Here is a 22,761-nt window from a genome sequence, read left to right as displayed (position 1 = left end):
AATGGTATTTTGCATCTCTTCTGGGATTCTTTACATTACATGATATTATTCAGTTCCAACTACATAGGTCAATATGAGGATAGGTTAGGTTATTTCTCACCTGCACATTAATGTCATTTTATTACTTTACTGGTTATGCTAGAGATTAGGAGGTCCAGTCATATATTTCTGCAGCAAACCAGCTATGTATGACTATACCATTATAAACCATCTACTGGACTAAATATCTAGAAAAAAAATCTGGTTAGATCAGTGCAGAGATGCATCAGATCAGAAGGTATGCATGTGACTGTGTCTACTCTAGTCTCAAAAAGAAAAGAGGTTGTCACTTAGATTCCTATTCCTGGTCAATTCCACAAACCTAAAAAAAAAAAAAAAAAAAAAAAGCCATTGAAGACTTTGAAGACATCCCTTATTAATCATTACACCTGGAATAATCCTTTAGTCTGATATTCGCTAGAGTGGGCCTTCACAACCCCTTCTGGCCATGCTCTGAGTCCATCGACTTTAGTCAACCTGTATACTTAAAGTGACAGTTGCATGGCCTAGTCTAAATGTAACCAGTTTTCCTCTATTTATAGAAAGTGGTCAGTAAAATATAAGGTGTCATACACATGGCACAATTGTATGCTTGGAGTCTATGCTGTAGGCACAAATTTTTATAGTATTCTGTTTCTGCATTACCACTGCAATATCGCATCTGACAGAACATGGCAAGATTGTTTTCCATTAGATTAATACAGAATCCAATGAAAGAAAAAAACTCTATATGCCTCCTTATTAAATTAGAAGCATACAGGTGTAGAGTAAGGTCCCATACACCTCCATGGTTGTTGTATTGTAGTGCTGTACAGTTCAGAAATGGTACAGAATAATAATGTTTGGGGGCATGAATCTTCTACAGATAAAAATCACTAAGGGTACATTGGGGGCTAAGCTTAATAAGCGTAGAATTGTTGTTCTCATATCAAATTATTTTATATCACTTGGCTTTCTTGCTGTTCATTCAACACAACTATAAAAGATGATCTCTACCTTTAAAGTATAAAACACCTATTATATTGCCTACTTGTACTGGCTATCACAACCACTGCTAGTTCTGTATACTGTACAACTCATAAAGGACTGCTGCAAAAAAGACCTTTGATGGACTGACAGTGTTATATATCTGCCACGCCTGCTCTGCTGATATAATATACTATATCTGAATGTACTATACAATACTGTATTATGCAAACCAGCAAGACTGCATTCATTGAGATAAAGCACAATGCATATGAAAGGCGATAGAGTGTTTTTATTTCTTTATGCATTTAGGCAAAAGGGTATTGGTTAAGTAAATGTCAGAAAACATACACTTCTTCCCTACATAGGATTAACATTTACAGTCCAATGAAAAAGTTTGGGCACCCCTATTAATCTTAATCATTTTTAGTTCTAAATATTTTGGTGTTTGCAGCAGCCATTTCAGTTTGATATATCTAATAACTGATGGACACAGTAATATTTCTGGATTGAAATGAGGTTTATTGTACTAACAGAAAATGTGCAATATGCATTAAACCAAAATTTGACTGGTGCAAAAGTATGGGCACCTCAACAGAAAAGTGACATTAATATTTAGTACATCCTCCTTTTGCACAGATAACAGCCTCTAGTCACTTCCTGTAACTTTTAATCAGTTCCTGGATCCTGGATGAAGGGATTTTGGACCATTCCTCTTTACAAAACAATTCAAGTTCAGTTAAGTTTGATGGTCGCCGAGCATCAAATCATCCCACAGATATTCAATGATATTCAGGTCTGGGGACTGGGATGGCCATTCCAGAACATTGTAATTGTTCCTCTGCATGAATGCCTGAGTCGATTTGGAACAGTGTTTGGACATTGTATTGCTGAAATATCCATCCCCGGCGTAACTTCAACTTCGTCACTGATTCTTGAACATTATTCTCAGGAATCTGCTGATACTGAGTGGAATCCATGTGACCCTCAACTTTAACAAGATTCCCGGTGCCGGCATTGGCCATAAAGCCCCAAAGCATGATGGAACCTCCACTAAATTTTACAGTGGATAGCAAGTGTTTTTCTTGGAATGCTGTTTTTTTTGGACACCATGCATAACGCCTTTTTGTATGACCAAACAACTCAATCTTTGTTTCATCAGTCCACAGGACCTTCTTCCAAAATGAAGCTGGCTTGTCCAAATGTGCTTTTTCATACCTCAGGCGACTCTGTTTGTGGCGTGCTTGCAGAAACGGCTTCTTTCTCATCACTCTCCCATACAGCTTCTCCTTGTGCAAAGTGCGCTGTATTGTTGACCGATGCACAGTGACACCATCTGCAGTAAGATGATGCTGCAGCTCTTTGGAGGTGGTTTGTGGATTGTCCTTGACTCTTCTCACCATTCTTCTTCTCTGCCTTTCTGATATTTTTCTTGGCCTGCCACTTCTGGGCTTAACAAGAACTGTCCCTGTGGTCTTCCATTTCCTTACTATGTTCCTCACAGTGGAAACTGACAGGTTAAATCTCTGAGACAACTTCTTGTATCCTTACCCTGAACAACTATGTTGAACAATCTTTGTTTTCAGATCATTTGAGAGCGGGCTGTCCATGCTCAGCGACCATCAAACTTAACTGAACTTGTATTATTTTGTAAAGAGGAATGGTCCAAAATACCTTAATCCAGGATCCAGGAACTGATTAAAAGTTACAGGAAGTGACTAGAGGCTGTTTTCTTTGCAAAAGCAGGATCTACTAAATATTAATGTCACTTTTCTGCTGAGGTGCCCATACTTTTGCACTGGTCAAATTTTGGTTTAATGCATATTGCACATTTTCTGTTAGTACAATAAACCTCATTTCAATCCTGAAATATTACTGTGTCCATCAGTTATTAGATATATTAAACTGAAATGACTGCTGCAAACACCAAAATATTTAGAACTAAAAATGATTAAGATTAATAGGGGTGCCCAAACTTTTTCATAGGACTGTATTTAACATTACTTTTGTTTAAAGGGGAACAAAAACATTACCTCCATAGCTTTGTAAAAGTGCTGCTAATACTATCCACAGGCATATATGTATTCTAAGATAAGATAATCCTTTAATAGTCCCACAGTGGGGAAATTTCAGTATGTTACAGCAGCATAGTAATAAAGATACAGGATAATAAAACAGTAATATATTACAGAAGTAGACATACATATACTGAGAGAAAGAAGATATACTAGGAGTCCGTAGAAGCTTAGCAAGAGAAAGAAGGAAGACTTCAGGGTCACTTAGTTCTCTGTGCAGAGTGATCTTCACTTGGTTTGATGTTGATTACACAACCTGACCCCATTTGGGAGGAAGGACCTCCAATATCGCTCCTTCTCACACTTGGGGTGAAGCAGTTGGTCACTTACAGTGCTGCCCAGTGCTGTCAAGGTCTCATACATGGGGTGGGATTTATTCTCCCACATGGAGCTCACCATGGACAGATTTCAGGACAGATCTGGCCCTTCTGATCAGCCTGTCAAGTCTGTTTCTGTCCCTGGTTGATACACTGCTCCCCCAGCAGGCTACACCAAAAAAGATAGCTGAAGCAACCACAGAGTTGAAAAAGACCTTAAGAAGTGGCCCCTGGACTCCAAAGGCCCTCAGCCTCCTGAGCAGGTAGAACCTGCTGTGACCCTTTCTGTGCAGCGCACCCAGGTGATCAGCCCAGTCCAGTTTATTATTGAGGAGCACACCCAGGTACTTATAGGTCTTGACTATCTCAATGAAAGTCCCTTGGATCTCCACCAGGATCAAAGTAATTCTCTATTTACTAAAGTCCACCACCATCTCCTTGGTCTTCCCAGCATTAATTCTGAGCTGGTTCTGCTGGCACCATTCAACAAAATCCTGGTTTAAGTCTCTGTATTCCCTATCATCACCATCAGTGATGAGGCCTACTATTGCGGAGTCATCTGAGTACTTCTGTAAGTAACAGCTAGATGAGTTGTTCCTAAAGTCAGCAGTGTACAGTGTGAAGAGAAATGGGGCAAGAACTGTACCTTGTGTTGCCCCCGTACTACAGATCAAAGTGTCAGACACAGATCACAGTATCAGACACACAATCCAGGGCTCTCACATATTGAGGTCGGTTTGTGAGGTAGACTAGTATTCAGTTGGACAGGTGGTGGTCCACTCCAACAAGGTTCAGCTTGTCCCTCAGTAGCCATGACTGAATGGTGTTGAACTACCTGGAGAAATCAAAGAACATTATTCTCAGTGTTCCCAGGTTTCTCCAGGTGAGAGAGAGCTCTGTGAAGAAGGTGGATGATGGCATCATCCACCGCAATGCCTGCCCGGTAGGCAAACTGGATGGGGTCCACAGTGGAACACACTAGAGGGCATAGGTGTGTCAGGACCAGTCTGTCTAGAACCTTCATCAGGTGGAATGCCAGTGCTATCGGTCAGTAATCATTGTAGACCACCGAGTTGGGTTTCTTTGGGAGTAGTACCACACAAGATGCTTTCCACAGTTGAGGTACCACTCACAGCTTTAGACTCACATTGTACATGTGCGCAATAATACCACCCAGCTGCTCTCCGCACATTTTAAGAACTCTTGCACTTATCCCATCGTGTCCTCCGGCCTTGTCTGCTTTAATCCTCTTGATTTTCCTACACACTTGAGACTCATTAAGGGTCAGATAGCCAGATGGAAATTGTCTGCAAGTCGGTGGGGTGGGGTGGGGTCTTGGTTTGAGAGGGGAGGGGGTGAATGGCATGCTGGTGAAGGGAGTTGGGTTGGAGTCGATTCTGTTGAAGAATAGATTAAGCTCGTTAAGCAACTTCCTGCAACCTTCTATCTGGAGACCTGCCTTCTGCTTGTGACCAGATACTGCCTTAAGGCTATTCCCCACTTTGGTGACTCTTCATTCCCCCATCTGTAGTTCCATCTCCTGCCTGTAGTTGGTTTTCCCCTCTCTGATCAGCCGTCTTAACTGTTTTTGCACCTACCCCAGGCTGAGGATAAGGCTACATCTGTTGGGCATTTATATACCCTGCAACCGAGAATATCAATTGATTCTATTAAACTATTAAAAATGGTGGTAGAAGGCCACATGATAGACACATCACAGCTAGCATACATGTCATTAAATGTTCCAACCAACCAAGTAAATGTAAGTCTAGTCTATTTCATGAACTCTGTATTAAGTAAATATACACCAATCAACCATAATGCTACAAAAGGATAGGGTGGTGCCTTTATAGCTAAAATAAAAAAAACAAAAAAAAACCAAAACCACATAAATTATATTTCAGTTTCTGGAACATGAATGGCTCAAGATGTATCCTAGTTATTGAGAGGAGTGTGTCTATAATAATTGTGGCATATTTAATGGAGTGTAAAATGCTCATCTTAATATTCTCACTCCAGTGTTAAAATCAGATTTATTTGTCTAGGACTACACAGTGATTTTTTACCAAAACTCCAGTTGCGTGATCAGAGATTGCCGGGATACATTTTTATGCGAAGGTCACAACACTCTCAGGTTGAAATTCTACTGAATTCACTAACATGAGTGAAAAAGTTACAAGGCGACTCGAGAAAGTCACTGTGTAGTCCTAGTTTTATACATATAATTCTATCAAGCTTTGTGCAGAGAAATGAAAAAAAAAATATTAGTGACAGTCTGTTATAATTAAAATGCCTTTAGTAGCTTAAAGGTGACCTTCATACATAGACTGTAACATTACTAAAGTGGAAAACAAGACTCAGCCTTGTTTATAGGAACATTTCGAAAGTCACATGTCTAATTTTAACAAACATGTGAAGTATGTTAACCTGATGCTATACATTTTACATGGGTTGGCTGTATACAAAGGCCAAAATAATTGGACGTTTTCAGATACATTTTTCATAAGTACATGTACCTATCTCTGAACCATACTCAGTATCTGAAGCACATTGAAATTCTGCTTGATTTAGATTAGTGACCATGCATCTTGGTGTTCGGTCTGGAGATTTTTTTTCCTCTGAAGTATCCACTACAAAGTCAAGAAGAGATTCGGTATGAGCTATCTGTACTAAGCCTTGATCAAACAAAATTTTCCAGCATGACTGACACAAGGACAACGGGTTCCTTAAAAATTTCAATTTCTTTTTTCAATATAGCTTTTAAAGAGCAGGCACAGTAAAGTCCCTTATGTCAGTTTTAACAAATATCACACATTGTATACAGCTCCAAAATAAAATCAAACACATTCATAATTAGTCAAGCACATTAATCTGAAAAATGACTATGATCTGCTTCATTAATGGAGTAAATCATCCTCACTGACATTATTCATTTTTTAAAATGTTTAATCTCTATTAATGTGCGAATTCATGCAATGCATTCACACGGTTTTATTTTTATTCCCCCTGCGTCCTCTTCTCCAACCACTACAGGAGACAAGTGGTAAGGAGGAAAAGAAACTCCATACAATGTAATTTGCAAATTTTGCCTAGATGTTTCTTGTTTTATGCCATTTATTTAAATCAAACTTTTGACCAGAGTAAAAAGGTATTACAAAAAGTGGAGGATCTGCTATGTCCTGCTTTACAGAGACAACCATTGACTGTGTAATGTTTCATTTCCATGAGGTGGGACTACAGAAAATAAACACTTAAGCCTCATGCACATGACAGTGTTCTATCTGTGTTTTTCATGGTTAGCACTCTGACCCATTCATTTGTATGACCCCATGCACACAACCATGTATTTTCATGGTCCAGTGTATGGGGCTGTGAGCAAAACTCAGAATAGGTCTCATTCTTGTCCATTTTGTGGACCGCTGTCACTCCACATGTACAATCCAACACTGATATCCAAGCTGAGATACACGCATCAGAGGATTAGATACGCATGTCTGCACACAGTTCCACAAGCCAAAAGATTAGATACGTGCGTCTGCACACAGTTCCACAAGCCAAAGGATTAGATACACACGTCTGCACACAGTTCCACATGCCATAGGATTAGATACACATGTCTGCACAAGGTACCATACACCAAAAGATTAGATTCACACATCTGCACACAGTTCCACATGCCAGAGGATTAAATATGCATGTCTGCACAGAGTACCAAACGACGAAGGATTACATACACAGGTCAGCACACAGTATCACACACCAAAGGATTAGATATGTGCATCTGCACAAAGTAACATGTTACAGTAACAGTACAGTGCAGTACAGTAACAGTTAACATGGTGGAACAGCAGGTGGAGCTACTAAATTCATATTTTGTATCCGTCTTCTCCCAAGAAACTAATGGAAATATCGACATTAATGGTGATGGAGATGAGGGGAAGCTCCAAGCTGACTATAAGCGAAGGTCTGGTAAGAGAGCACTTAGCCAAGTTACAGGAAACCAAGTCCCCAGGACCAGATGATTTACACCCTAGAGTCCTGAAAGAGATAGCAGAGGAAATAACAGAACCCCTTGCTATAATATTCGGTAAGTCATGGGAAACAGGAGTGGTCCCTTTAGATTGGAAAAGGGCAAATGTTGTCCCCATCTACAAAAAGGGGAAAAGGGACGATCCAGGAAATTACAGGCCGGTAAGTCTGACCTGGATAGCAGGAAAAATCTTTGAGCAAATTGTCAAGGAACATTTACTTCGGTACCTGGATGGGAAGGCATTAATTAACCAGAGCCAGCACGGCTTTATGACCAATAAATCTTGTCAGACTAACCTGATTTCCTTCTACAACAAAATTACTGAATGGTTGGACCAAGGGAATGCCGTGGACATAGTATATCTTGACTTCAGTAAGGCATTTGATAAAGTATCACATAACCTTCTTATTGAAAAAATGATTAAGTATGGCTTTGACAAAAAATCAGTTAGGTGGATTCACAACTGGCTTAATGATCGGGCACAACGAGTAATACTAAATGGCTACACATCGAACTGGAAGAAAGTCAAAAGCGGGGTGCCGCAGGGCTCTGTTCTGGGCCCAGTACTTTTTAATATCTTTATAAATGATCTGGACGATGGAATTATTGGGGAACTCATAAAATTTGCAGATGATACGAAGATAGGAGGAATAGCCAACACTAGAGAGGAGAGAGAGCGTATTCAAAAGGACTTAGACACACTGGAACAATGGGCTGAGGCGAACAAAATGGTATTTAACAGGGACAAATGCAAAGTTCTACATCTGGGTAACAGAAATGTAAAAAACATATATAGTATGGGAGGAATAGAACTAAGTGATAGCATAGGGGAAAAGGACTTGGGCATAATAGTAGATCACAAATTCAACATGAGCCAACAGTGCAGTGCTGTTGCAAAAAAGGCTAATAAAATTCTGGGATGTATTAAGACAAGCATTGAATCTAGATCAAGAGAGGTCATTATTCTGCTGTACTCTTCCCTGGTCAGACCACACCTGGAATACTGTGTACAGTTCTGGGCGCCTCAATTCAAGAAAGACATCGATATATTGGAGCAAGTCCAGAGAAGAGCAACCAAAATGGTGGAAGGTCTGCAAACCATGTCCTATGAGGAGCGGCTAAAAGAACTGGGATTGTTTAGTTTGCAGAAGAGAAGGCTGAGGGGAGATTTAATAGCAGTCTACAAATATCTGAAAGGTAGTCACAGTGCAGAGGGATCGACCCTATTCTCATTAGCACAAGGAAGTACAAGAAGCAATGGGATGAAACTAAAGGGAAAGAGATACAGATTAGACATTAGGAAAAACTTTCTGACAGTGAGGGTATTGAGAGAGTGGAATAGGCTGCCACGGGAGGTGGTGGGCGCTCCATCAATGGAAATCTTCAAGCGGAATCTGGATAAACATATAGCTGGGATGATTTAGGAAAACCTGTACTCGCAGGGGGTTGGACCCGATGGCCCTTGAGGTCCCTTCCAACTCTACCATAAGAAAAAAAAAAAAAAAGTACCACACACCAAAAGATTAGATACATACGTCTGCACACAGTTCCACATGCCAGAGGATTAGATACAGGCATCTGCACAAAGTACCACACGCTGGAGGATTAGATACACACGTCTGCACAAAGTACCACACGCCGAAAGATTAGATACATGCGTCTGCACACAGTTCCACATGACAGAGGATTAGATATGCGTGTCTGCACAATGTATCACATGCTAGAGGATTAGAAAGACGCGTCTGCCCACTGTTCCACATGCCAAAGGATTAGATATGCACGTCTGCACACAGTTCCACATGCCAGAGGATTAGATACACACATCTGCACAAAGTATTACACACTGTAGGATTAGATACACAAGTCAGCACATAGTATCACACGCCAGAGAATTAGAAAGATGCTTCTTTACACAGTACCACATGCCGGCCAGAGGATTAAATAGGCGCATCTGCACACAGTACCACAAGCCGGAGGATTAGATATGTACGTCTTCACACAATACCACACACTAGAGGATTAGACACGTGCCACTACACACAATACCTCATGCTGGAGGATTAGATACGCACGTCTGCACACAGTTCCACACACCAGAGGATTGGATACACGCAAATGCACACAGTTACACGTGGGATTAGATATGCACATCTACACACAATTCCACATGCCGGAGGATTAGGTACGTGAGTCTGCACACAGTTCCACATGCCGGAGGATTAGATACACACCTCAACATATAGTACCACATGGCAGAGGATTAGATATGTGCGTCTTCACACAGTTCCACATGCTGGAGGATTAGATACGTGTGTCTATACACAAATACACACACTGCAGGATTATATACGCAAGTCTTTACACAATGCCACATGACGGAAGATTAGATACGCATGTCTGTACACATTTCCACATGCCGCAAGATTAGATACTAGAGATGAGCGAACACTGTTCGGATCAGCCGATCCGAACAGCACGCTCTCATAGAAATGAATGGAAACACCTGTGACGCTGACTTTGCCGGTGGCCGGCCGGCGTCACAGGTGCTTCCATTCATTTCTATGGGAGCGTGCTGTTCGGATCGGCTGATCCGAACAGTGTACGCTCATCTCTATTAGATGCGCACTGTTACACAAGGTTACATACACACTTTACACACGCTTTACTCCAAGTCTCCATAACAATCGATCACAGGTTTTTTACTGATATCCAAACTGAGATACACATAATGCTTATGGACACACACACAAACGATATACAAAATACACCAGTGCAAAACTTACTCGATCACGCAAAAACGGCTGAACAGATTTAGATGAAATTTGGCACGTAGATAGTTTGTAACCTCTATTAACACATAGGCTACTTTTTATTCCAATAAATGACATGTCTTCATGACTGTTATGAATTAATGTTCATATACTATATTAAACTGCTCTGGTCAGCAGAACACTCTCAGCTAATTGGAGGTTACTGATAAAGCCAGGTCTTTTAAACATGCTGGGAAAAAGAAAATCTTATTTGTCGCAAAATTCTAAAGCAACAAAAGCTATGAAGGTAGCCAGAAGTCAACAGACTTCTCCTCAAGCAGAGCTTGACGCCAACAACGCACTCATTATATGGTATCCCAGTGAACTGCTGAGATGCCGGAACAATCACAGGCAAGACGCAAGGAACAAGTTCAGCGGCAGGCCAGCTTGATAGCTGCTGATAAGCCGGAGCAGGCGGATCATCGACGCCAACAACACGCTCTTACATGGCACCCAAGCTAGCTGCTGAGATGCTGAAACAATCACAGGCATGGCACAAGGAACATGTTCAGCAGCAGGATAGCTTGAGAGCTGCCAAAATGCCAGAGCAGGCAAACCATCAATGGCAGCAATTTGCTGAATATAGGCGGATCATCAACGCCAACAACACGCAGACGAAATCGCAGGTAAAGGCTAGTATACATAATGGTCTGGCTTTGATCCTCCCTGTTTTTTGTTGGTTTTTACTTCCTGGTGGAAGCAGGCAGCACTGCAACCAGACAGACATAGGATCTGCAAAGGTTGAGTATACCTTCTTTTATTTTTGCACAATCTGACAGCTAGTTTTAAACATAAATTTGTACTATGGATCAAACTCTATATTTGGCACATAGATAAGTCAGGCATATGTAAAGCATAAAATAAATATTTTTGTGATGAATAAATATTTTCACATACATGTTTTAGCTGTAAGGGATCATTCACATGGGGAGCAGTGGGGCGGATTTTGACCATATTTTGACTCGGGGAGCCAAGTCAAAATATGGTCAAAACCCGCCTGCCACGATGTCGCGGTCGCGGCTTCCCCCACCCCGGAGTCGGCTCAAATGAATGGGCAGTGAGCCGCGGAATCTGCCTGAAGAAAGGGCAGCTAGCCGATAGCGGAAAAAAGAATGCTAGTGGTCTCCATAGACCACCATTGTAAAGGGGCAGATTATGACGTGGATTTCGCTGTCAAAATCCGCCCCTTTGGCCCCGTGCGAACTAGCCCTAAATGTAATATTATTATGTTTAATGATATTAGTATCATGCAACAGTTCCCAGATGGAAAAAATATGTAGCTTTTCAAACTTGCTGTCTATAAGTGCCAGTCATGTATGATACAAGTATAGAAATGTTAAATTAAATTAAATTCCCAAGTAGTAATATGAAATCCCTTTTTTATTTTATTTAGCACAAAAACCCTTACTTATATTCAGTTGTGAGAAAGCCATTGGATAGTTTGACCATCTCTTTTCTTTAAATTTCCTTTTGACACTTGTCAGAAACAAGATGTTTGTTCTTCACATTTATTTATTTATTTATTTATTTATCTATCTATTGATTTATTTATTTATTTGCATCACTCAAGTATTTTTGTCGCTCATAAATTCAGAGAAGACAAAAGACAGCTTTCAATTTTCTTCCAGTGTTTGAGCTGGATACACAAAATGAGCACTTACCTATCAAAAGACTTCCAAGGTATAAACTTACATTATCCACCTTACTAATGAGCTAACATTTCTGAACCACATCCTTTGTAGTACTGTCTTCATGTTTAGAGTTTTAAGAAGAATATATCAATTATGAAAATCTATTTTCATCTGTAGATGGAACACAGGAATATGATAGAAACATTGAGCAAATTTAAAGTATACATGTCTTTTGTACCTGTCATTTTCAGGATAAGCTACTGTGCCTACATAAGGATAAGCAATATTTTTGGCTTATACATCTTTGGCTTTTTAAATAACTTAGATGTTTCCATTGTTAGCACAATTCTCTCCATGCAGGCTCTACCTGGAGTGAAAACCAGCTGCTTTACACTGTACATAGTATGGGGGCATTCACACATGCAGGACTTTGTGTCCGGCCAAAAAAAAAAACTGTTTCCCCACGGAGAAGCTGGATACGGATACTGGCTGTTTTCTTTTAAAACCCATTCAAATGAATGTGGTTTAATACTGACCACTGGGAAGCCGTCCCTTGTGTAGTTTCCCCAGGGGAATAGGACAGAGACCGGGGTGACAGGCACAGGTCGCACAGGAGCACAGTGTGAATACCTCTAAGCAGAGGAGAATGTGCTCCTCTTTCTCTCAGTTAGAAACAGGATCTAGATCAGGGGTAGGTGACCTTTTTTGTTCGGCGTGCCGATTTAAATTAAAAAATCAAAGATGAGGTCCTCGGAGTGCCGGGCAATAATTGTAAAGCTGACGACACCTACACTAAAGTCATATAGCACAAACCACAACATAGAGGTGCTGTCATTCTGTGCTCCCAGCCACTTGCACTTACCACTATTTGCCTGGATACACATGTTCTTTTCCTTTAGAAGCAATGTAAGTACATGCGTAACCCACAATTAGTGGTAATGTATGTGACTGGGAGCAGAGTAAGGTCATACCTGTGGCAGTGGACACTAGCTGTCGGACACCGACGGTAGTGTGAACGCTCCCTAAGTGAAACGCAGATTAATTTCAGTCACTTTTAGTTCCTGGCGGTGCAGTAACAGCAAAACCCCAGCCAGGAATTAATCGGTGTCACACTTTCAGCAAAGTGAATGCACTGGTGCCCAGGAACTGGATTTGGCTTTAATTGCATCTAGTTACAGTGTCACCACCCAATAGAATCACACTAAGGCTGAGGCCCCACATTACAAAAATGCAGCTTTTTTTATTGCAGATTTAGCTGCGTTTTTTTTCCGTCAAAGCCAAGAATGGCTAGAAAAGGAACGGGAAATATATAGGGAGCTTCTTATATGTCTCCCTCCTGCTCAATCTACTCCTGGCTTCGGCTCAAAAAAAACCAGCAAAATCTGCAACGAAAAAAAGCTGTTTCTGCAACGTGGGGCTTTAGCCTAAGGCCCTCACGTTGTTGGAATACAGCTTTTTTTGTTACATATTTTGCTGTGTTTTTCTGAGCCTAAGCCAGGAGTGGATTGAGCAGAAGGGAGACGTATAAGAAGCTTCCTATATATTTCCCATTCCTTCTGTAGCCATTTTTAGCTATGGTTGAAATAAACCGCATCAAAATCTGCAACAAAAACGCTGCGTTTCTGCAATGTGGGGCCTCAGCCTTACGCCTCTGCATACAAATGGCACAGATGTGGTTTTCACTGACCTATATGTTAAAATGAATTGACAGGGCTGCAAATGCAGACAGATATAGGGGATGTATAGGACAGATATAGTGTATGTATAGGACAGATATAGGGTATGTATAGGACAGATATAGGGGATGTATAGGACAGATATAGGGGATGTATAGGACACATATAGGGTATATATAGGACAGATATAGGGGATGTATAGGACAGATATAGGGGATGTATAGGACACATATAGGACCTGCTCAATAGTTTTCAGCTCTTCAATTTGGCCCAGGTACACAGCCACAAAAAGAATGGCTGTATATATGGGTCCATTGAAATATATAGGTCTGTACTTTTATCCACAGTTGTAGATAAAGAGTCTGGTCATGTGTATTGCAGGTTACAACTCAATGTGCCTCATATTAATAGCAGTTAACCAAATCATGCAATATGCAAAATTTGTTACAATAATAATGCCTATTTATAGGTGATGCTCATGATATAAAATGGGCACAGAGAAAGAAATAATAAAATAACCAATAATTACTTAATCAAGTCCCTAGAGTCAATCACTTGCCTCACTGGTATATTGCAATACATATAGGCTTCACTACTAAGGTCAGAGATGCAACATTTATTGGGTTATTTTAGTATTTTAACACATTTTTTGCTCTTGGACGTTTTAATCTTGAACAACCTTTAATAAGATAATATCAGTATTAGACATGAGGCCAGTAATTCCTTATACATATGCCAGGATGTCAGAATAGGCCTTGGAAGGCCATCTAGACTAGGTGAGATTCTTAAGTTTATAGTTGCTACCTGCAGTCATCAAAGCTGTAATTATGCACTATGGTGTTCAGGGTTGGCTTCACGTTGGATGACATTCAGTGTATTATTGTAATAATAACTATGCCCTGCAGAATCTAATTATAAGGGTACAGTTTTGTACAGTGCTTAAAACCATTGTCAAATTTTGACCAAGTAACATTTTCATACAGTTGTCTTAATAGCAAAGCTATACAGTGCTACCACCCTCATATACTGCCCAAATAATATGCCACATAGTGTGTATATAGCAGTGCCATACAGTACCAAGCAAATATCAAGCTGAAATAATGTCAAGATTTGACAAATAATACCTCCGTACATGAATTAATTTAATGATAGCGCTATGCAGGCTCTAAATATTACTGTTATTCCCTTGATAATATATGTTTGAACATTTTTGATTCCTACATTTATCATTTGAGGCTTTCCATTCCAGCTTTTGCAGTGAATTGTAGAAATGTATAGGCGTTGCTCACTGACACAATGGGATAGTAATGTTAGCGCTGTCCTGCTGTGCAGCGCGCAGTACAATAGTATGAGCATATTTACATAACTTTTCTAAAATAATGGAGCCTTAATGTATGTTCCTGTAAAAGTAATGCATTATGTTTTATCATGTTATGTCAAATTGTACATTTGCAGAACTCAATGGTATATATTTCATCATCCAAGATGTAAATTACAGCCATTTGTTCTAGGCTGTGGAATATAATATAAACCTAAAACCTCTAATCATGGTTAGAAAAAAATGTTTCTTCCAAGTGTACTTTATGTTTCCAAATAAAAGATAAGATGTAAATCTTTGAGGAATCACGCTCATTCACCAAAATCTTGCTGTACAGTATTCTGAGGAAGTGTACATGTCCATTATTATATATCTGGTCTTAATTGTTGGAGAATGCAATATAAACCCGCTGTGATGATTATAATATGCACCAAGTTATTATAAGAGCTTACTTTCTACAAAAACAGTGAGTGACTTTTGCAAGTACAGAGTTCTATGGTTACTCTTGATCGCTCTGGCTCAGATTAAGGCAAATAAAATTTTAGAATGTGTAGAAATTCAGATAAATTTGAGATCCCAGTCTTTGATTTCTCCTCCATATAAATTGCTTACAAGGCCACACCTTGATTAGGACAAGGATGCCTTAAAGGCAACCTGTCACCAGAGTTGGGCCCCCCTAATGCAGTAGGGCACCAAACTTGGTGACCCCAGTTCCATTTGAGTCTCCATATCACAGCTTTTTAAGTTTGTGGCTGTAAATCTCAGTAGCATAAGAACATGCTGCAGATTTGGGGGCCCACATCCAGTGAGAGGTCCCATTTAAAGGAGATCTGATTAACATGCATATATGTAGGTATGGTCAGCACAAAGAACTGGCACATAAGTTATTTTTTCCAAGAACTGTTGAAAGGATCAGAGGGACTCATTACTTGTGGAGGAGAAGCAAGTTAAACATCTATGCAGGAAAGGGTTTTTTAAGGTTAGAAAAATCAAACTGACAAATGCCTTACCCCAAGACGCAGTAATGGCAGATGGTATTTCAGTATTTTTAAAATCTTTTGACAATTGATGTTAGACAAGACAGGGTCTTTTTTTATACAACTTATAAAAATCAGATTTCTGGAGCTGATAGGTTGGTCCAGGGATTTATTCTGATTGCCATATTTGGAGTATGGTGATAAATTTGCCGACTATGTGATTACAAGTTAGACTTATTAAATTTGGGACTTTTTCCAACATTGACAATGTTTTAACAATATAGGCTGCTGTACTTAGTAACTGCAGATTTTATGCTAGTAGGTAAATACTATAAGGCTGCATGCACACGGAGTTACGCCAGACTTGTAAAAATACTCATTCACAGCCGTACACGTGAGCGCTGCGGACGGCTCCCAAACACTTCCCATTCACTTCAATGGGAGCGCTCGTAACGCTGGTGTTACAAGCGCTCCCATTGAAGTGAATGGGAAGTTTTCGGGAGCCTTCCGCAGCGCTCGCGTGTACGGCTGTGAATGAGTATTTTTACAAGCCCGGCGTAACTCCGTGTGCATGCAGCCTAACACTGAAGTGCCCCATATAACGGCCATTATTCATGACCTGTTTTTCTGATTACCTTCTAGAAATAAACACAAAAAACAGAACAGAAGACAGAGATATTTGGTCTCTTCTGTCCCAAGGAACATTGACATTGATTACAATCACTGGCTTGTTTTCACTCCTATTATTATACTCTGGGCACTCTTTAGACTCCAGAATATAAAGAGCTGGGGCCTAGAGGAGGTGAGTAAAAATAACAGTGTTACTCACTTCTCCTGAGCTCCTGCACAGGTTTTTGGCCTCCTGAATTACATCAGAGACCACTGATACCCAATCACAGTCCTGGTCCTGTGGGTCACGCTGGCATAACCCACATGACTGCTGAAGCCAGTGATCTTTGACATCATTCAGGTGGCCCAAAGACCTGTGCAGGAACTCAAAAGAGGTAACACTGTGGTTATTTATGCTTAATCACTTCCTCTGTGCCTCTGCTCATTATACTCTGGGGTTGGCTGATAAGGAGGCAATATACAGTGTGGACGGTAAGAAGGGCTTTATAATGTGTGGGGCCAAAAAGGGAATATTATACCATGTAGAGGCCAGTAAAGGGAGCATTATTGTGTGGGGTCCTGGAAAGGAAGCAAAATACTGAAAGGGGGACAATAAAGGGGGTGTTAGAACATCTGAGGTCCAGGAAATGGGGTGCTATTTTGCTATGGATTCCACTTTTTGCTAGTTACACCCCTGGTGAGACTTCTTCTTTAAAGATTCCTCTGAATTCATTATTCATAACTCAATATAGTAGAAACAGTTCTCAGAGTTTGAGATTCAATTCACATTTTGGAGAATAATTGGTAAAGAGAATTAGCAGACTTTACCCAAGAGTATACAGGTACATTTTCCTGTTGCCTTCGGTAAGACTCCCAACCAGGTTTCAAGAAACTCTAGTTAGAAGCTAATATTATGCATTCTCATATGAATGGTAAATCTGCTATTCAACCACAGAGGACATCACACTAGTAGTTGTGGGGATTAGAAACAATGTCAGGAAATATTTCACTGAAAGAGTAGTTAAGGCTTTGAACAAACTTCTAGATGTAGTTGGGAAATTTGCGGTAAGTTAATTTAAGCATGCGTATTATAAGATAAATGAAAATAACGTAAGGGCAAATTAGATGGACCAGGATCTTTTTCTATCTTCTATATTTCTATTATGTTATCTCAAGTTGAAAAATTAATAGTTTACCTTTTGTATGCCCTCCAAAGATTCCTGCACGTTGTTCTCCGTTCCATTACTCTTGCTAATCATCCGCCACATTTGGGAATACATGCTGTCCCGCTCAAACGGATTCATACCTTTCACCCGAACATGATCATAGACAGCAGAATCCAACACTGTGCCATAAGGAATATCGGTTTGTCTTGAAAGATCCTGGAGAGACCTAATAAAAGATACCCATATTATTCATAAGTAAATGTTTAGCATCTCACTTTTAGTAAAGTGCAAGAAAAAAAAAACTACTGTATAAAGTTTCTTAATATAGTAAATATTTTATCACAGCAATTTTTTGTAGCACCCTTTAAACAATTCATTATCAAAGTATGTCTACTAAATGTTGAGGGCTCCAATAAAATGTCGCTTATCAAAGGGAATGATTGTAAGATTTTTCTTTAACTTTTCCATGTCTCTATCTATATTTTGAAAGTTATACTAAATCCTGCAATTTTGAGTCTGTTCCCTACTGCAACAAAATGAAGGACTATGCACCTCATTTACATCCCAAGACAGACAGGATTACAGTAGATGATAACAATTCCATAGATAACTCCACTGACTTCTCATTGCATCCACTACTCCAATAGATGATGTTATAACTTATCTGCTCATCCCTGCACAGACCATGTCTAGAAAACTCTCCCACAGACCTTCACTATTGTATGACCAGTCTATTGCAGCCTATGAATATGACTGTGCTATAAAAAACAAAAAACTTGGAAGTCTTCAGTAGTTGATACCTTTTTTAATGGCTAACTAATAATGATGACAGATTACAACGTTTCGAAGCTCTCCGCTTCTTCCTCAGGTATCATTCATAGTTACGAAAACATTTTTGACTTGTATAAGTCTGAGTTGCATTACCTACATAACTTGGAAAAAGGGCCACATTTTCTGGGGGAAAAAATCCACTTCTTTACTTAAAGAGTGTAAACATAGTGGGGGTGTAAATAGAACATGTAGCTGTGCTTTCAGTTCCTAGAAGAAGATGCGGATTGTATGTAACTGGCATGGTATCTGACAATTCTTCTGGGTAATTAACTAAATACATTGAATCAATTGGCAATCATAACATTTACCAAATGCTTGATATCAATGAGGAATTCATTAACACCATCTATGAATGTGATGAGCATATGTCCCACACATCAGTTGAATATAAGCCAAAAAACACTTAGAGAATCACTTGCTAAATGCAGACATTTTGTATTTATGATTTTAGCTGGAAAATAATAATAATTATTTTTTTAAAGGTATGATACAATTTCCATTTACAAAATGTATCAGTTGACTGAGCAGTAAATGTAAATTCTTTGAAAAACCACATTGCAAGAAGGATCCGCAACATCTTGGGTACGTATAAAATTTAACCTTTAATCCATGAGTTAAAAATAAGCCCCGATGGGCAGACAAACAAAATAACTAATACATAGTAAAGTGCAGAAAAAGTCAGAAAGGTGGATAAAAAACCGCAATTAGAATTTTGAAGCTCCTAGGAGTCAGGAGACAGGGTCGTGCACCTGGGACGTCTATTTCAGGGTGAGCTAACCTCTTGCATTTTTTCTTTTCCGATAGTAAATGTAAATGTAATCAATACACCTTCATTAAATGTGACATTTTCTATGCACTAAATCATTTTATTTCCATTGTCCACCCAATTCTACACCTCTAAAATATTTAGAAATATATTACCTATTCCCCCTTTGATTTTCAGAGGGTTTTGGATATTTTGCACCTGTGGTAGCCAAGACAATTTTAGAGACTTTAAATACGTGCATGTAAAACTTAAATTTTAAAATAAAAAATTATTAAACCTTTGCACAAATATAGTGTCTAAAAAGTGGATAACCTGCACGTTGTATATGAAGTGGTGATCGCTATAAAGACAAAGTGTCTTCACACTTAACTGTTTGTCAAAACGTACATTTTTGTAAAATACAATACATCAAATTAATTTTCTTACATAAGCAGAAAATTAGGCACAAAACAAATTTTTAAAATAAAACATTTAAGACTAAGTTCACATAGTGCAGTTGCGCCAGAGTATACTGCACTGCAGAAACTGCCAAAAGTCCTGCACAAAGATCTTTTCTCTTTGCCGCTTTCAGTATGAAAACAATGGACATGGCCCCATTATATTCAATGAAGCTCCGAAGGTGTCTGCTTGTAACCATTGTTTTAGGAATCTGGCTTTCCTCCTGAGGACCTGAACGAAGGAGAGCCCAGCACAGATTTGAACCTAGGGTACATCTCTAAAGTTTAAACATACCATGTCTATATCTATATGCACATATCTGTAAAGAGACCAAAAATCTGATTTTTAATTTGAAAATTTAAAAAACTTACAAAATATAGCGATTACACTTTAAAAAACAAGTGTAAGGCTACATTCACACAACAGTGATTAATGGCTGTGTGACGTACGGTTTTTGCCAGATGTCCCATGGAAGCATTGATTTCAATGTCAATGAATAGGGCTACTCACATGACTGTTAGTCTGATGGTCCATTGACACAAACCATAAAGTTATATTTCATGTTCTATTTTTGGCCTTTTTCAAAGTTCACTCCATACACTCAAACGTATGAGGGATCCGTGAAAACAGTTGGACATTTTTCCATGGCTGTTTTGCACCTTGGTCATCTGAGTGTATCCTTACTCAAACCCTATATATTGCAGCTCCTGAAAACAAAGAACTTGAAAATTGCAGGTTGTAAGTTGCTTGTATTAGTTGAAAGCAGGCAACTTGACAATTGCAAGTGTTTGATGTGCTTTTGCACAATAATACAAAAAAAACTGAGGTCTTGAGGAAGCATCAATGTGACTTAAAACAACTGTAGGTGAGCTATTTGTTTGTGATCTTTGTCTTCTGAAACTGTAGCTGAGTGCAATGGGAATATAAAGATAGACTTTAACATGGAACTTTCGTTTTGACAGCTAAAGTATGTCCACCTTGTAACAACCAGCACAGTCTCAAACCAGGCAGCATAGATCCTTATAATAACCAGTACAGCTCTATCACAGCCAGCCAGTCACAACATTTCCCATACACATCTCACACTGCAATACATAGTTCTTTGTATTGCCATTAAGATCTATGTTGCTCTTCTGGGGGTTGTGTAATGTTGATATTCTTATAATATTCCTTGCGACGTGTAGTTTCCATAGTGTGCTAAATTTTTGGTAATTTCTACTATTCTTGTCCCCAGGGGCTCTGCAAATGCGATATTCCACTTAAAAAGTGTTCCAGTTAAATCTGCCTTCCAAAAGTGCAGTGACTTATATCCAAATGTGTGGCATTTTGGTACTCGGGAGAAATTGCACAACAAATTTTGGATTGGATTCTCTCCTTCAACCTCTTGAGGTCTAAGGCTAAATGAATGTAGTGTTGAAAAAAAAATGTAAATGTCTAATTTTTTGAAATTTCATTTTGTATTAATCCATGTAAAATCACTAAAGGTTGATTTAAGGAATGATTTAAGAGGTGCTGTTTTGAAACATGGTGTGATTTATGAAGGCGTTCTAATATATTTGCCTTTAAAAGTCCCTTCAGAACTAAATTGAAGAAAATGGTTTTGGAAACGTTCATGGAAATTTAGAAAATTGTTGTGTGACTTGCAAACTTTCTAACGTTCTAAAATGTTAAAGCACATCTAAAGTGTGTAAAAAATTTCACTGGGGCGGGTGACACTATCCACCCATAGAATCACTATCCAAATGTTAAAACATCACTTTTATTTTTCTGCTTAAAAACATCAAAAAGCATAAAAATGTAATCACTGTGCTCAAAGTGTTTCCTCAATTGTGAGAAAAAGATAAAGGGAGTGATATATTATATCTACTTGTCCCTAAGAGACAGTGTACCCTCACTCCCTATAAATATATTGTGGTTAATTCTCAAATATCAGTAACCAACAAAGGGACCTATTATCAGGCTCAGTGAATAACACTCCCACCCTCTGAAGCTACTGGCCAACAGAGAGGAAGGAGGCACCAGAGGCCAGGTCTCCCTAGGAACTTGTACAGGGAAGTACGCTCACAAACTGCTAAAGTAACTGACCCTACACATGTAAAGTGTGATGCCATAATGTAACAGATATAGTAAATAGTACATATGAACTAATTTGGATGGTATGAATTTGAAAATTGTAAATTTTCAATAATTTTTGGTAAATTTCCTATATTTCAAAAATAAATGCCAAATGATCAAAATTCCTCACTAATACAAAAACAAGTTGGGGAGTTTTATGGTTTTAGAGTCAATATTAGTATAAGGAAACTGTTAAATTTTTCCTCTGGTCCCTGTAGAAGAGACTTGACTGACCTGGCAGTAAAGGTTGGCAATTATTCCATCCGATATATGGGCATCTCTACGGGGAGGGTCCCTTCCTCTCTGTATTCCTTAAACTACCCCCTTCTTATCTTGAAAATAACAGCTGAGTTGAAACGTTGGAGCCACCTCCTGCTGCCATTTTTTGCCCGTAGTCACCTTATCAAAATGATGAGCTTTTCTAAGCTGCTATACCCACTTCAGACCATCCCCTTATTGCTGAGCGGGTTGATATTGATAGGCTTAACTCATAGTACTACATAAATTGATGTTGCCAAGGCAGCAGGGGCTACGTAAACAACCGGAGCCTATAAGTTGGCTAGCCTTTAACGTCATAGTCTAGATTGGTTGAATACTTTCTCCCATTATTCTAACATGGTGATGACGTCTAATCTGGTTCACCCATAATCCTTATCGCTTGTGCCACCTGCTATCCAAACACATGCCACTTCGGTGTCACCCAGAATTTTCACCTTGGATAGAGATTGAGTTGCCTAGGAAGTGGAAAGGATCATTTGGGTTTTTCACCTGCTCCATTCATAGGTCTTTTTAGGAACTTATTTGGAAGTACCAGCTCCTGACCCAGCATATTCTGAGGCATGTCCAGGTAAAGGGATTTTTTTTGTAGCTCATCTGAAGGATCTCTAAGGAACACAGATAACCACTAGAGATGAGTGAGTAGTATTCGATCAAGTAGGTATTCCATAGAATACTGCGGTATTCAAAATACTCATACTCGTTCGAATACTATCGCTAT

The 22,761-nt window shown here is 39.3% G+C and overlaps 1 protein-coding gene across 1 annotated transcript in view; it reads right to left on the bottom strand.

Annotated features, from left to right (window-relative positions):
- Positions 1–22,761, bottom strand: part of GRID2 (glutamate ionotropic receptor delta type subunit 2) — a 952,324-nt gene that overhangs the window by 101,552 nt on the left and 828,011 nt on the right. The window contains exon 13 of the mRNA XM_075285407.1: positions 17,645–17,840. Within this exon, the coding sequence (XP_075141508.1) occupies positions 17,645–17,840 (196 nt within the window). The remainder of the gene's footprint in view (positions 1–17,644; positions 17,841–22,761) is intronic.

Source organism: Leptodactylus fuscus, chromosome 1, assembly GCF_031893055.1.
Source record: "Leptodactylus fuscus isolate aLepFus1 chromosome 1, aLepFus1.hap2, whole genome shotgun sequence".
Taxonomy (NCBI): domain Eukaryota; kingdom Metazoa; phylum Chordata; class Amphibia; order Anura; family Leptodactylidae; genus Leptodactylus; species Leptodactylus fuscus.
The sequence above is the reverse complement of the archived record's forward strand: the minus strand, read 5'-3'. Positions and strand labels throughout refer to the sequence as shown.